We start from the raw sequence: 12,334 nt of genomic DNA on the forward strand, positions 1-12,334 counted from the left end.
TCTAATCTGGTGTCTCTCTGCCTCTGCCTCTGCCTCTGTTGTCTCCGTCTGGTATCTGTCAAATCCATGGCTACATCTTGACCAGACCAGACGTCGACCTGCCCTGTCTGTCTGTCCATCTGCCTGGCTCAACTCATCTATCCCTCACGGCTCACCAGCTCACGGCCCAACTCGTGGCCTGTTTTGAGCATAGCCTTGCCCTCAACTTCCCTGCCCTGCTCTTTCCTTCTGTGCTGTCTGGTTGGCAAGCAACAAGGCCTAGTCTGGCCTGGTCTGGTGCTTGCTTGCTTGCTTGCTTGCTTACTTTACATTACCAGACTTTACTTTACCGAGTACCACGAGACAACATTTCAAACTGTCACCGGTTACACAACAGACCAGACCTCCTCTTACCTGACCTGAACATCAATCTTCCATCTTTTTTGCGCTCCTCCCCCCCGCCATCTTCTCGGCTCCTGGATGCACGTCGTAGGCAATTAACCGCTCGAACTCTAACGCACACCCCCCAGTGCCCCAATTCTCCTCAAGGGCCTGGCTCCTCCTCAAGGGCTCCTCCTCCCAGTCAGTGCCCAGTGTCAGTCAGTCTGGTCCTGTCTGGTCCTGTGTCCTCCACCAAAAAGAAAAGACCAGACGCCAGCCGCCCGCGCGCCCACCCGCTTCCCCTCGAGGCCACAAGCCCACATACTTCCCATTTTACAGACATCGAATTGGTCCTCGCCAACTGCGCGCCCGCCAGGACCGCTTTTCCTTTTGTCTACTTACTCGCACACACCCGTTGCCCCAGCTCATCCTTTGCTCTCTTTCTGAGACCTTTTTAGGTAAGGGTGGACAGACAGGATCATGGACGGTCCGGGATCGTCCTTCAACGGCAATTCACAACGTCGCAAGCTCGTCAAGAAACCCCCCTCTCACACATACACTCGTTCCTCCTCGGGCTTCGACGACTCGCAGTCACTTGGCAGCAGACGCAGCTCCCAGAGCCTCCGACGAGCACCTAGTGCTCCTCCAGTTCGATCCTCCGTTGCAAACACCTCGAGCAGCTCATCGCCAAGACATCCGCCCGTCTCCCAGTGGCCGTCGAATGCCTCGCCTGCCATCGCTCAAGCAGACTTTCTTGCCACCACCAACCTACCTAGCGGATCTGGACTCACCAACAACCCCGTCCTCGCGCATCGCTCAAATCGCCTTTCCGACTCTCACGCCCGCCGACACAGCAGAGAACCTTCTGACGACCTCCTCGGCGCGCCTTTCGACGGTGCTGCCATCCTGAGCCGCATCGAATCTACCAAATACACGAGCCCACGAGAATCAGTTCAGCGTCCACCCGTTTCCCCCGCACTTGCGAAGCCCATTCCTGGAGGCCGAATCGTGAGCCCCGCGCTCAGAGCTTCACAGAGCTTCAGCAATATGGAGCCCGCCATCACAGAGAAAATTCATGGCGGCAGAGTACCTGATGGCACCGTAGCCGCGCCGAAGCGGTACTCCGATGAAGGCAAAGACTCCAAGCCGCCCATGCTTCGCAAGAAGTCGGGCTTCTCAGGCTTCGTCACCAGCCTGGTTGGTTCACAAAAGAAACCAACCATCTCAGCACCAGAGAACCCAGTGCACGTCACCCATGTGGGATACGATAGTGCAACTGGCCAATTTACTGTTAGACTCACCTCACTTCACCTCACCTAGCTTGCTGCTATTTACGGGGGGTTTTACTACACTCGCACGCATAGTGATGCTAACGCAGCAACTAGGGTCTACCGAAGGAATGGCAACGCCTGATCAACGAAAGTGGAATTCCGGAGAAGGAGAGACGGGAAAACCCTCAGACCATGGTGGACATATTACAATTTTACAAAGAAACAACCGAGCGACCTGCGGAAGATCAAGTCTTGGAAAAATTCCCCCATGCTGCACCGGCTGATAGTCGTCCATACAACACACCCACTTCTCCTAACATGTACCCTACCAATTATATGGGTAAGTGACTGTCCCTGGCTGACCAAAGTACTGCGTCGTGTAGCTGATGAATTTTGGCAAACAGGAAGTTTTGAGAATCCCCGCGCTCCCCCACCGGTGCCACCTTCGAGAACTCCTGGTAGAGATATGATGCCCAGTCGCCCGGCTCCCAAACCACCGGTCAGCATGAACAACAGACCGCTGCCACCAAGTGTGTATCCTACAAAGGACTCTGGCATTGGTCTCTCCCAACAATCCGACGACTACTCGCCACAAGGAAAGGATAACGTGCCCATGCTACCCGAGGAGCATCGATCAAGATCCAACTCTCGAGCCAACGGTCAATCACCCTTCAGTCCTCCCACTCCCCAGCCAGGCCAGACCACTGCCCAGGCGGCGGCGTATCAACAGCAGCAATTTGTGCAGCAGCAACATGAACAAGCCATGGCACAAGCACAAGCAGCAATGTCTGGGCATGTCGGTCGTGCCCCTAGCAAGCGAACACCTCAACCCCAGGCACCAGTGCCCGCCCCCCATCAAAACGCCGCCTACGCCCGACCAGGAGACGCAAATGGACACCCCAATGCATCCCGGCAACAACCCGGGCCTGGCGCAGTGCCTGGCGCGAGGCCTCGACATAGACCCCGCCAAAGCAACGGCATTGATGTTGTTGCGTCATTGAAACGAATCTGCAACGATGGCGATCCACGGGAGGTCTTCCGCGGGTTTACAAAAATTGGCCAAGGCGCTTCTGGCGGTGTCTTTACTGGTTACGAGAGGGGTACCAATCGACTTGTTGCTATCAAGCAGATGAACCTCGAACAGCAACCAAAGAAAGACCTCATCATTAACGAAATTTTGGTTATGAAAGATAGCTCACATCCCAACATCGTGAATTTCATCGATAGCTACCTCTGCGGAGGCGAGCTATGGGTAGTCATGGAGTTTATGGAAGGTGGCAGCTTGACAGACGTCGTCACCTTCAATATTATGACGGAAGGACAAATTGCATCGGTGTGCCGCGAGACTCTAAAGGGCCTCCAGCATTTACATTCCAAGGGCGTCATTCACCGCGATATCAAGTCGGACAACATTTTGCTATCAAATGAGGGTAGCATTAAACTCAGTGAGCCCCCAGCCCTCTTCTCCTTAACAACTTTTTACAAAGTGGCTGTTTTGTCTAACGCAGTTTTGTAGCGGACTTTGGTTTCTGTGCCACTATCAACGAAGCGCAGAATAAACGAACGACCATGGTTGGAACGCCATACTGGATGGCACCGGAAGTTGTTACGAGAAAGGAGTACGGTCGCAAGGTAGATATCTGGTCACTTGGAATCATGGCCATTGAAATGATTGAGGGAGAGCCACCATACCTAACTGAATCACCACTTCGAGCCTTGTGGCTGATTGCTACCAACGGAACGCCACAAATCAAGAACGAAGCCGCGCTTTCACCTTTGTTCAAGGATTTCCTCTACTTTGCTTTGAAGGTAGATCCCGAGAAACGAGCAAGCGCTCATGATCTGCTAAGGGTACGTGCCTTGACACAAAAATCAACAGACCTCGGCGATACAAACAGTGACTAACATATCACTCCTTTCTCTAGCATGAATTTATGAAGCAGTGCGTGGATTTAGGTCAATTGGCCCCTCTCGTTCAATCCGCCAGAGAACAAAGAGCCCAGGAGAAGGCACGAAAGCAATAAATCGAATGTGCGTTTGAGTAAAATGCACGGGATTTCGATATTTCACAGCGAGCATTGCTTTTATTGTTTTGTTTGAGACTTTTTATTCCCATGAAGAAGCGGTTTGATTGATCTAACAATGATGTGGCGGGTGAGGACGGTATTATTTTTATTGCCACCATGGCTGAGAATACCCAGGATGCGTAAAGAGCGTGGCATAACGGATGTGCTCTTAACAGTCAGCCAAGAGGCTGATCTCTAACGATTAATGCGGACTCGGCAAGAAAGAATTGGGTAGCTTTGCAACATGGCATGCAATCACCAATGGTGGCTTGGTTATATAGTGAGCGGACTTCATAACTCACGACTAGCGATTTGAGTCCAGGCATTCCGGGCGATATCGCGACATGGTCATTGCCTCGACAATACAACTCTACAACAGTGTAACAACGTTTTCTTCTTCTTCGTTCGATATGACCTAAAAGGCCGTGTACACGTCGCTCTCTGTCCAACGAGGCAGACTTTCTTCATAGACATACGCATTTCACGGCCCCAGCAAACTGCTCTTCCCCCTCCTATGATGTTACATCGTCCGCCTTTGGGGCTTTTTTGTGTTCTTTTGGGCGAGAGTAGCACCAGTTATCAGCGATGTGGAATACTTGTCTTCTTCTAGTGCTGGTCATACCAATAGGATGTTGATCCGGAACCGCGGCCAGTGGCTTTTGCCATATCTCTCTACCCTTTTTTCGTCACTCCACAACGGGGATTGAGGTCCTCTCCTTCTTTTCACGTCAATTGGCTGGCATTGAATTGGATGGAAGGCGATTGGTTTAGGCGCGAGCAGCACATATCAGTACTTGGGGATGCTTTTTGACCGATCTGCCTTTGCGTGGATCGATGAGTACTATTATGCCTGGGAACGACATCACAAGCCATGGAGTGAATGCGGGGGATGAAATATATCGGGGAACAGGGTTCCATACATGGAACAAAGTATCTTCATGGGACAGTTCTTGATGTACAGGCTTTGTTCCTTTGTTCTAATAGCCCATCATGCCTGACAGAGGCAGTGGCCACGCCGGAATTGGAAGAATGCGTGGTGAGGAAACGGAAATTGGAAATTGGGCGCATGATAAAAAGAAAACTCACAAGTTTCGAGTTACCATGCGGTTGAGTTCATTGGTTGTGATATCCATGAATATGTACTTCCCGTTGTGAAGAACGGGAACGCAAGCCTTGTAGGTTACTGCATAAGTTGTTTACGGTGCATGATAGAGAAATGACGCGTGCTTGTTTTCTACGTCATGCATGCGGCCGATGCATGCAAGTCTCCTACAATTTCTCACTAAGATGCTTGCTGCATGCCATAATCACTTGCATCATGTATAAGCAAGTACTGGTTTATCTCTCTTGGATGTATGAATTGACTTTGGGATACCCTGCAGTGCTTGCATATCAACAGTTTCAAGTCCTCAACATGCAACTCTGACGTTTGTTTGGATATTACAAGATCCCAGGCAGTTCACAATGCATCCGTGGAAAATATTCAAGTGCACTTGTAACAAGTGATTCTATTTGACCACCCAATAGAGTGACCCATCTGCGCTGTGTATCTATCAAAAAACCCCTAGCGGTCTCTATACCCAGTGACCGACTTTTTTTGGCCATTCATCAGAGCAAAACATGACCGTTCATGCAAAAAAAAAGTGGTTTCTAAAAAAGACAAATGAAATCCGTAAACGCCAAACAGTGTAGAATGCTTAAGAAAATGTGTGCCTGGCTGACCTCGCAGCCTTGTATGTCCCTCATCCAGAGCGTAATGTAGATGGTGAGATATTAAAACCCTTGGCGTGGAGTCCGCCTCCGTCTAAGCTGGTTGTGCTGAGCACATTGCTTAATAAATATTTCTGCTCTAAAGCATCGTGTAGAAATGTATGTATATGTTGTGAAGTGAATCTCGGGGGAGGATTTCGCGGCAATGGCAAATCAATCCACTTAGTAGCAGGAGTAGCCACCGTCAATGATGACATTGGAGCCAGTCATGAAGCTGGAGGCGTCGGAGGCGAGGAAGACACAGAGGCCGTTGAGCTCGTCGACTCCACCAAGACGGTCTTGGGGAGTCAGGGACTTCCAGATCTTCTTTTGGGCTTCGAGTGCGGGCACGCGGTTCAGAGCGGTGTCCATGTAACCGGGGGAGATGCAGTTGACACGGATCTTGTACTTGGCCCACTCAGCGGCAATCGACTTGGCGAACTGGATAACACCAGCCTTGGAGGCATTGTAGCAGCTCTGCTCCTGGGGATAGTTGACAATGGAGCCAGACATGGAAGCAACGAGAACGATGCTGCCGGGCTTGCCAGCGGCCATCATGGCACGACCGACGGCCTGTGACATGAGGAAAGAACCCGTGAGGTTGATGTCGATGAGGCGGCGGAACATGGCAGGGTCGTAAGTTTCGGCCTTGATGTTGGAATCAGCGATACCGGCAGAGTTAACGAGGACGTCAGGAGCACCGTAGAGCTCAACAACGGATTCAACGGCTGCGTTGATGGCACCGCCGTCACGGACGTCAACCTTGAAGAAGGAGACGGGCAGACCAGACTTGTCGTGCAGCTCAGCAGCAGCCTCGTCACCGAGATCCTGATTAGCGTCGAAAATGACAATAGCCTTAGCACCAGCTTCCGCACAGGCACGAGCCATGTGGTTACCAAGTCCACGAGCACCACCAGTAATGATGATAACTTTGCCGTAGACGCTCATGTTGCGCAAGGTGTGAGGCATGGCCTCGTAGACTTTCTTGCCCAAAGGCTGTACGAGGTCGTACTCGGGAGGAGGAGCAGGGCTGTCATAGGGGACTTGAGCGGCGTCCTCGGTGACTTGGACGGTGTGCTTGTCCCCTTGTCCCTGGCCAGCTCCATAGAGAGTAACTGGAATTTCCTTCTCGCGGACAACACTCTTCTTCTGTGTGGTGTCAGAGACGGCGTTGATACGGGTGGCAGAGAAGAGGCGAGCGGTAGATCGGGGAATGGCAACGCGAGGGGCGGCAGCCCGGCTGAGCCGCAGGGCGTTCCGTGCAGCGAAAGACATTGTGACTTTTGTGGTTTGTGAGGAGGGTTAAGTTGCAGAGTTGTCTTGTTGGGTTTAGGACAAAAGGAGGAATTTGTCAGAGCCAGCAACAGTCGACTTGCACAGAGATTGAGAGGAGAAGAGGATGGGTATCTGGAGAGTTGAACTTGGGATGAATGGAGAGGAGGTTCGATTGTTCAAGTTTCGGGGTGAGGAAGATGTCCTGATATATGAATTGTGAAGGCAATGACCAGCCGGGTGGAGTCTAGACCTCCCAGGGACCTTCACTCAAGGAGATCAACAGACGTAACCGTTGTGGAGAATAAAGCTTTGCAATCTTGAGCCCTGAATCACTGGGATTACTGGGATGACTGGAGCCGCTGGAGCCAGGTGGAGTGTCAAATCTGGGCCAAAGGTGGCGGCGCGTGGGAACCTGGCTTGACACTACTGCAGGATCTAGTCAGGGTATCTGTCGGCGGGATGTCCGGGTTGGAGACAATGGTTGTGAGGCGAAGCGCTTTTTTCCTGGGCTGGTCCCCTGTTGCGTCTGGTTCACCCTCCTTCTGGAAGCCGGCGAAGGAAAAAATTTGACTTTTTGTTGCTCTTGCTTGGCTGATGTACCCAGCGACGGAGTGTCGGGATCAGTCCGTCCACCCAGGCAGGCTTCGACAAATTGATATCGCACGACTTGGTTGAGCCGCACAGCTGATTTTTCTTTCTCAGAAATGCGTCGGTCCTAGCTTTTACTTGTCGTGGGTTGGTGTTTATGCTGTGGATACGATGTTGCTTTCTTTTGTGGGTTGTGAATGAGATGAATGACTCTGGACCTGCGTTGTGTGATGTATCACAAGATCTGGGCTGGAAGAAGCATCGGAGAATGAAGATGCAACAAAGATCAAGCAAAAGGGAACAGTAATTAGGGGGGCTATGGGAGACTGGGAGGCTCAATGCTATTAATATCGGTTCGTGACAGGTGGCTGTGGCCGTCAGCACTCTGAGCTGTTCCGGCCATCTCGTCTTTCCGGGGTCGGGCATCTCTCGTGTTCCAGGTTGGCATCTTCTGTGGCGCCGAATGCGCCGTATGAATGTCAGACGGAGGATTATGGTGTTTGACATTTCTGCACAGGACTTTCCAAGTCCGTGCAATCAAATTGTGTCGACTAGAAACAATAGCCACAGCCGCGGCTAGGTGATTGAACAACTGGTATGACGACTAACGGCACCGGGGAAGTGAAGTGGCGAATGCGGCGGCAACAAGATCTCGGAGCGGTGTCGGCTGGGTCTCTTCGCGTCACGAAAAACTGGGGTTTCGCTGGAGAATAGGAGGGCCTTGCGTCAGTGGAGACATGATTGTTCTGCAAGCTGCATGCAGAGCCGATTGTCAATCCTGCTGGGTTTGTCTCACACCATTGTTGTTCGCCTTCCCCTAGGTGAAGGGCAGACCTAAGAGAAGCATGGAGAGTGCCTTCGGTGTACTGTCTGGGATGCCTCACCAACAGCCCGATTTCCATTTCCCTGGAGAAATCCCACGGTCCTGACGAAACAGGCACAGGCAATGGAATGTGTATCGAAGAATTAAGCAAAGCCCCTGTACCAAAGCGCATTCCCTTTCCAGACACTGATGATTGCGCAATGTCTCACATGACCTGGGCACCACCTCGACGAAATGAGGTTGCGTTGTCTCTGCTCCAGGTGCTCTGTACTCCGTAATACTGTATTTTGCTCTTCGTGAAAAGGAGATGCCTTCTGGGTGTGTGCCAAAAGGAGCAATTTGGTCTCTCGTCTACGAATAATTCCAGGATTGTACATGGCAGTGGAGCAAGAATAGGTCATATGACTATGCCTGACACTGGGATCTGAACAGGGCACTCTGGACATTACTGCAGTCGTCAGTCTTTGGTAGGCCACTTACCCCCATGGTGAACAGCCCCCGTTGAAGCTGATATGCTCGCATACCATACACAAACCCATTGGATTTGTAATATACGTCTGTACAGAAATTCCCGTTGCCTCATTATCCCCGACCGTGGCCACAAGTGGCCACACATGTTGACCAACTCACAGCTTGCACACGGTGAGAAGAATTATTGGTTGTGGCAAGGGGTGCGACATGACAGACAATGCTGCACTTGTTGATCCACCGGGGACCGTCAGGGGATGCCAAGGCTCCGTGATTGATTTCTGGCTTCAGCGAGCTAATTTGATATGACCACACACACCGATGTCCTTTGGGGAGTGAGACCAGGGCATCCGGCAGCTTGGGAGCAGCTTTGATTGAAGCTTCTTCCCCCCAGGCTGTTGCACATGTCTGACATGGCAAGCTACAGTGGGGGGTCAGAAGTATTTGAACAGGGAAAGGTATCGCATATCTCGTTGTGTGCTGAGGCATATTGAGCTGTGTTAGTGTATACTTGCATATGTTCAAATACATTGGACCACAGACTGTAGGCAGAGAAGACGGCTGCGTCTGAACCCCTGGCCCTGTCTGTCCCTACCAGATGTGGCGTCTCTGAATGGAGATTAGCGCTGGTTACCGTGTCTAATTGAGACTTTGTGGTCAGAAACGGTCCGGAGCATAGGTGTGGGTACGGTAAGACAGCCGAGCGAAGCACACACCGTTTTGACGAGTGCTTTTTGCAGTAGAGGCACAGTAACTCTTTGGATGCGTCTTTTCATGACGTTTCCCTTGAAATGGCCAGACTTGTGGCCTATTACAGGGGTAAAAGACCACCACTTGGACAGCAGCTTAATGCGCACGGCTGCCATGTTACTCCATCTATGCCCAGATGCCCATACAGCAAGCTTGTGAACATGGTCTAGCCAGGTCGTAGACAAACAGTGAAGTCAATGAGGTGGAAACGCCGTGCCGTTCTGTTGTGAGTTATCACTTCACTGGAGTGGCCTTTGAAAAATATACCAAAATTTCATACCAGTACAGTAATAAGTAGGGCAACTTCTTGACATAAATCTCGATCACGCCTGCACGGGCCACTGCAGCAATCTGAAGGAACTGCCGAGATCCAATCGTTCCTAGCTTGAGCAAAGCACCTGCCTGGTGGATCGTGAGTGCTGCATGCCGCGCTTCATCATCGTGACTTTTCCCGGATAACCCCGCAGTGGATCGTCCATGTGGCGAGTTCGTTTTCCAATACTCCATATGTTGAAGATAAAACGTATCAGGAGCACCTCTTGATTGTACATTTCGAAATTACTGTGGCCAGCATTAATACAAACTTTGGAATGGGCCACAATAAATCTGGGCCAATCCAGGGACAATGAGAAAGCTGTTGGACCTGCCTAGGCGTAACTTTTTTGTTGGTCGCCAACGAGTGCGAGGCTAGGAAGACGTGTCAGATTTGAGCATGTGTGTATCAAATGATTTGGATCGCACACATCATTGGAATCTGTGCCCCAGAGCCATCAGAATTAGTAACATTTCAACTTGGGGGTTTTTGACAGCCCCTTGCCTGTACTCAGTTGACAGTCTTAAACGGTGGACGCTGCAGACGAATATTCTTCCCAGCTTGTGGGGCATGGGCCTTTCAATCCTTTGTCGTCAAGGGAAAACGGGGGGAGCATGAGAAGGAGACGCAATGAACAGCGACGACTAGCACAACCGCGTGTGGTCATGATCGCGGCAAAAGTATTGCAGCATGTGGCGTCGACATCGAGAGAGAGAGGGGGAGAAAATCCCCGTCTTGACGACAATTCATGGCTATTGTGATGCAGCAGCTGGCCCAAACGGGCAGTTACCCCAGCTCATACCAGCACGGTTGCTCAGGTGGCTCTTGCCGTCAATATCAGGGAAGATTGAAAGCCTGGATGTCTGCGAGGAAAGACCAGACCAGACCGGACCAGACTCCTCTCGATGACGAGCCGTCGTTTGCATTGAGCACATTCTCGAGGCTGCGTAATCACACTGTCGTTGTGACAAAAAGTTATCAGTTGTGGTATCTTGATATCTGCTACGGAGGTATCCATTGGCCAAAAACCAGCTTTGCTCGATTGAGTCTCGCATGCAATTTCCGTTTTGCGATCAGTTCCCTTCGCCAGTCATTTGTCGCTTGTGGCGGTATGCGAACTCATGTTGGTCTTTCATTTTTGAAAAAACTTGACAGTTGCAGCTACCATGCAAGTGTTTGCAGAACGACCACCACCTTGTCAATCCTGGTCACCCTCGTCACTCCTGGTGGCTTTTGCTAGCTTGGACAGGCAGCAGCAATGTGCAGCCGAGCGCTACCGGACCTCATCCGCAGCACACCATCAAAAAGTCTTTTACAGGCCATGCCTGCGGTATCAGGACCGTCCAGACTCGATCAACAAATGAGCCTGTCAGATTCGAGGCAAGGCCACACGTCCTGCCCTTGGCGGTGACAAGGAATGGACCAGACTGTTGGCGAACGAAATGACCAGGACACTCAATGGCATGGGGGGACATTGGCTGACCGAAAACATAGACCATTTGCGGCTTCGACCAGACATTTGAAGACGAGCAAGACGACAAGCCCACCAGACAATTTTTTGTTGTCAGAGCCTGCCCCTGGTCTCCCGAGCCCATGGGGTCGCTGAAGGTGGGAACGTGGGGAGACCAGGTGTGGCCTGGTGCCATCACCAGCGCCGAAACCGCCTTGAGCTGGGGTGTCGATGAGGCAATCTCACAAGTGGTCATGTGGCCAGCTGAATTTTTCTCTCCCCCCTGGTCGGTAAGACAACAAACCTGAGGATCCGGGCCAAAGCTTCCTACCAGGCTCGTCTCCAGCCGAACTAGCCACGTTGCCCGAACCACATGTTGAAAACGGACGAGACATCAACTGTTATGCCAATAGACTCCGAGTACGGGGTGCTTGATCTCCGACTTGCGCGTCTGTACTCCGTACACCGTCCTCCCATATACCCTGACCCTGGGCAGCTCAGCCTGCAAGAGAGAACACGGACCCCATCAAGCAGTCGTAAATTCCAGTTATTGATTGCGCAGGAAGTTACTCCCCAGTTTTCTCCGCCATTGCTTTCTGAAGCAAAAGAAAGCCTCATGACAATCCATCTGAGAACCCTATGAGGGCCGTTTCCTCGCTAGCAGGCTGATATTGTAGATGCTGGACTCTGCATTTGCCCAGCCACGATGCACTTTATCATCGGCATTGGCGGCGTGCGAGACCAGTCCAAGGGAAGAAACTTGACCACTCGGCTTCTGGCCAACCTGCAGCGATTGCCAGCGCTAAGCAGTCGACCGGGGTTGGGTGGTATTAGATTGCCAAGCTGTCTCCGACAAACCTTAAAGCCGGAGGCTCAGAATAGCAGCACAAAGTGGCACAGCATATCCCTGTTCGCATATCTTGGCGCATATGAATGTGGACTTGGTTGCAAGACATGCACCTCTTTGACAATGACTGTTGTCTGTTCTCTGAGCCAAAGCATCATCAGCTCAACGCGAATACCTTTCGCAGACACTAATGAGTTACATTTGCCTCTGCTTTTGAGACCCTCTTTATTGGTTGTGTTTTCAATGGTGGTGTTGTAAGACACAGTTGCAGCATATGCAGGGCTTGTTCCACTGCCGTTTTCGGCCATGACCAACCTCATGGTGTTGTGGTTTGCAAACCTCTTCAAGGATACAGCTGTATCCTGATGGAGTAG

General features: G+C 51.4%; 4 protein-coding genes across 4 annotated transcripts; 2 read left to right on the top strand and 2 right to left on the bottom strand.

Moving 5' to 3' along the window:
- Positions 1-840: 840 nt before the first annotated feature.
- On the top strand, positions 841-3,655 carry VFPPC_01576 (serine/threonine-protein kinase pak1/shk1; the record flags this gene model as incomplete). Its single annotated transcript, XM_018281374.1, has 5 exons — positions 841-1,650; positions 1,746-1,971; positions 2,036-3,076; positions 3,148-3,482; positions 3,557-3,655. 5 exons carry the CDS (start codon positions 841-843, stop codon positions 3,653-3,655), a joined length of 2,511 nt encoding a protein of 836 aa, XP_018150058.1.
- A 1,974-nt stretch (positions 3,656-5,629) lies between these two features.
- VFPPC_01577 (D-arabinitol 2-dehydrogenase) lies at positions 5,630-6,721 on the bottom strand (the record flags this gene model as incomplete). The annotated part of the gene is made up of 1 exon (XM_018281375.1): positions 5,630-6,721. The coding sequence occupies one exon, from the start codon at positions 6,719-6,721 to the stop codon at positions 5,630-5,632; it is 1,092 nt and encodes a 363-aa protein (XP_018150059.1).
- A 2,863-nt stretch (positions 6,722-9,584) lies between these two features.
- VFPPC_15391 (hypothetical protein) lies at positions 9,585-9,857 on the bottom strand (the record flags this gene model as incomplete). The annotated part of the gene is made up of 1 exon (XM_018293144.1): positions 9,585-9,857. The coding sequence occupies one exon, from the start codon at positions 9,855-9,857 to the stop codon at positions 9,585-9,587; it is 273 nt and encodes a 90-aa protein (XP_018150060.1).
- Positions 9,858-10,411: 554 nt separating this feature from the next.
- VFPPC_18687 (hypothetical protein) lies at positions 10,412-10,903 on the top strand (the record flags this gene model as incomplete). Its single annotated transcript, XM_022430261.1, has 1 exon — positions 10,412-10,903. One exon carries the CDS (start codon positions 10,412-10,414, stop codon positions 10,901-10,903), a length of 492 nt encoding a protein of 163 aa, XP_022285995.1.
- Between the last annotated feature and the right edge of the window lie 1,431 nt (positions 10,904-12,334).

Source organism: Pochonia chlamydosporia, chromosome 1 (assembly GCF_001653235.2).
Source record: "Pochonia chlamydosporia 170 chromosome 1, whole genome shotgun sequence".
NCBI classification, from domain to species: Eukaryota; Fungi; Ascomycota; class Sordariomycetes; order Hypocreales; family Clavicipitaceae; genus Pochonia; species Pochonia chlamydosporia.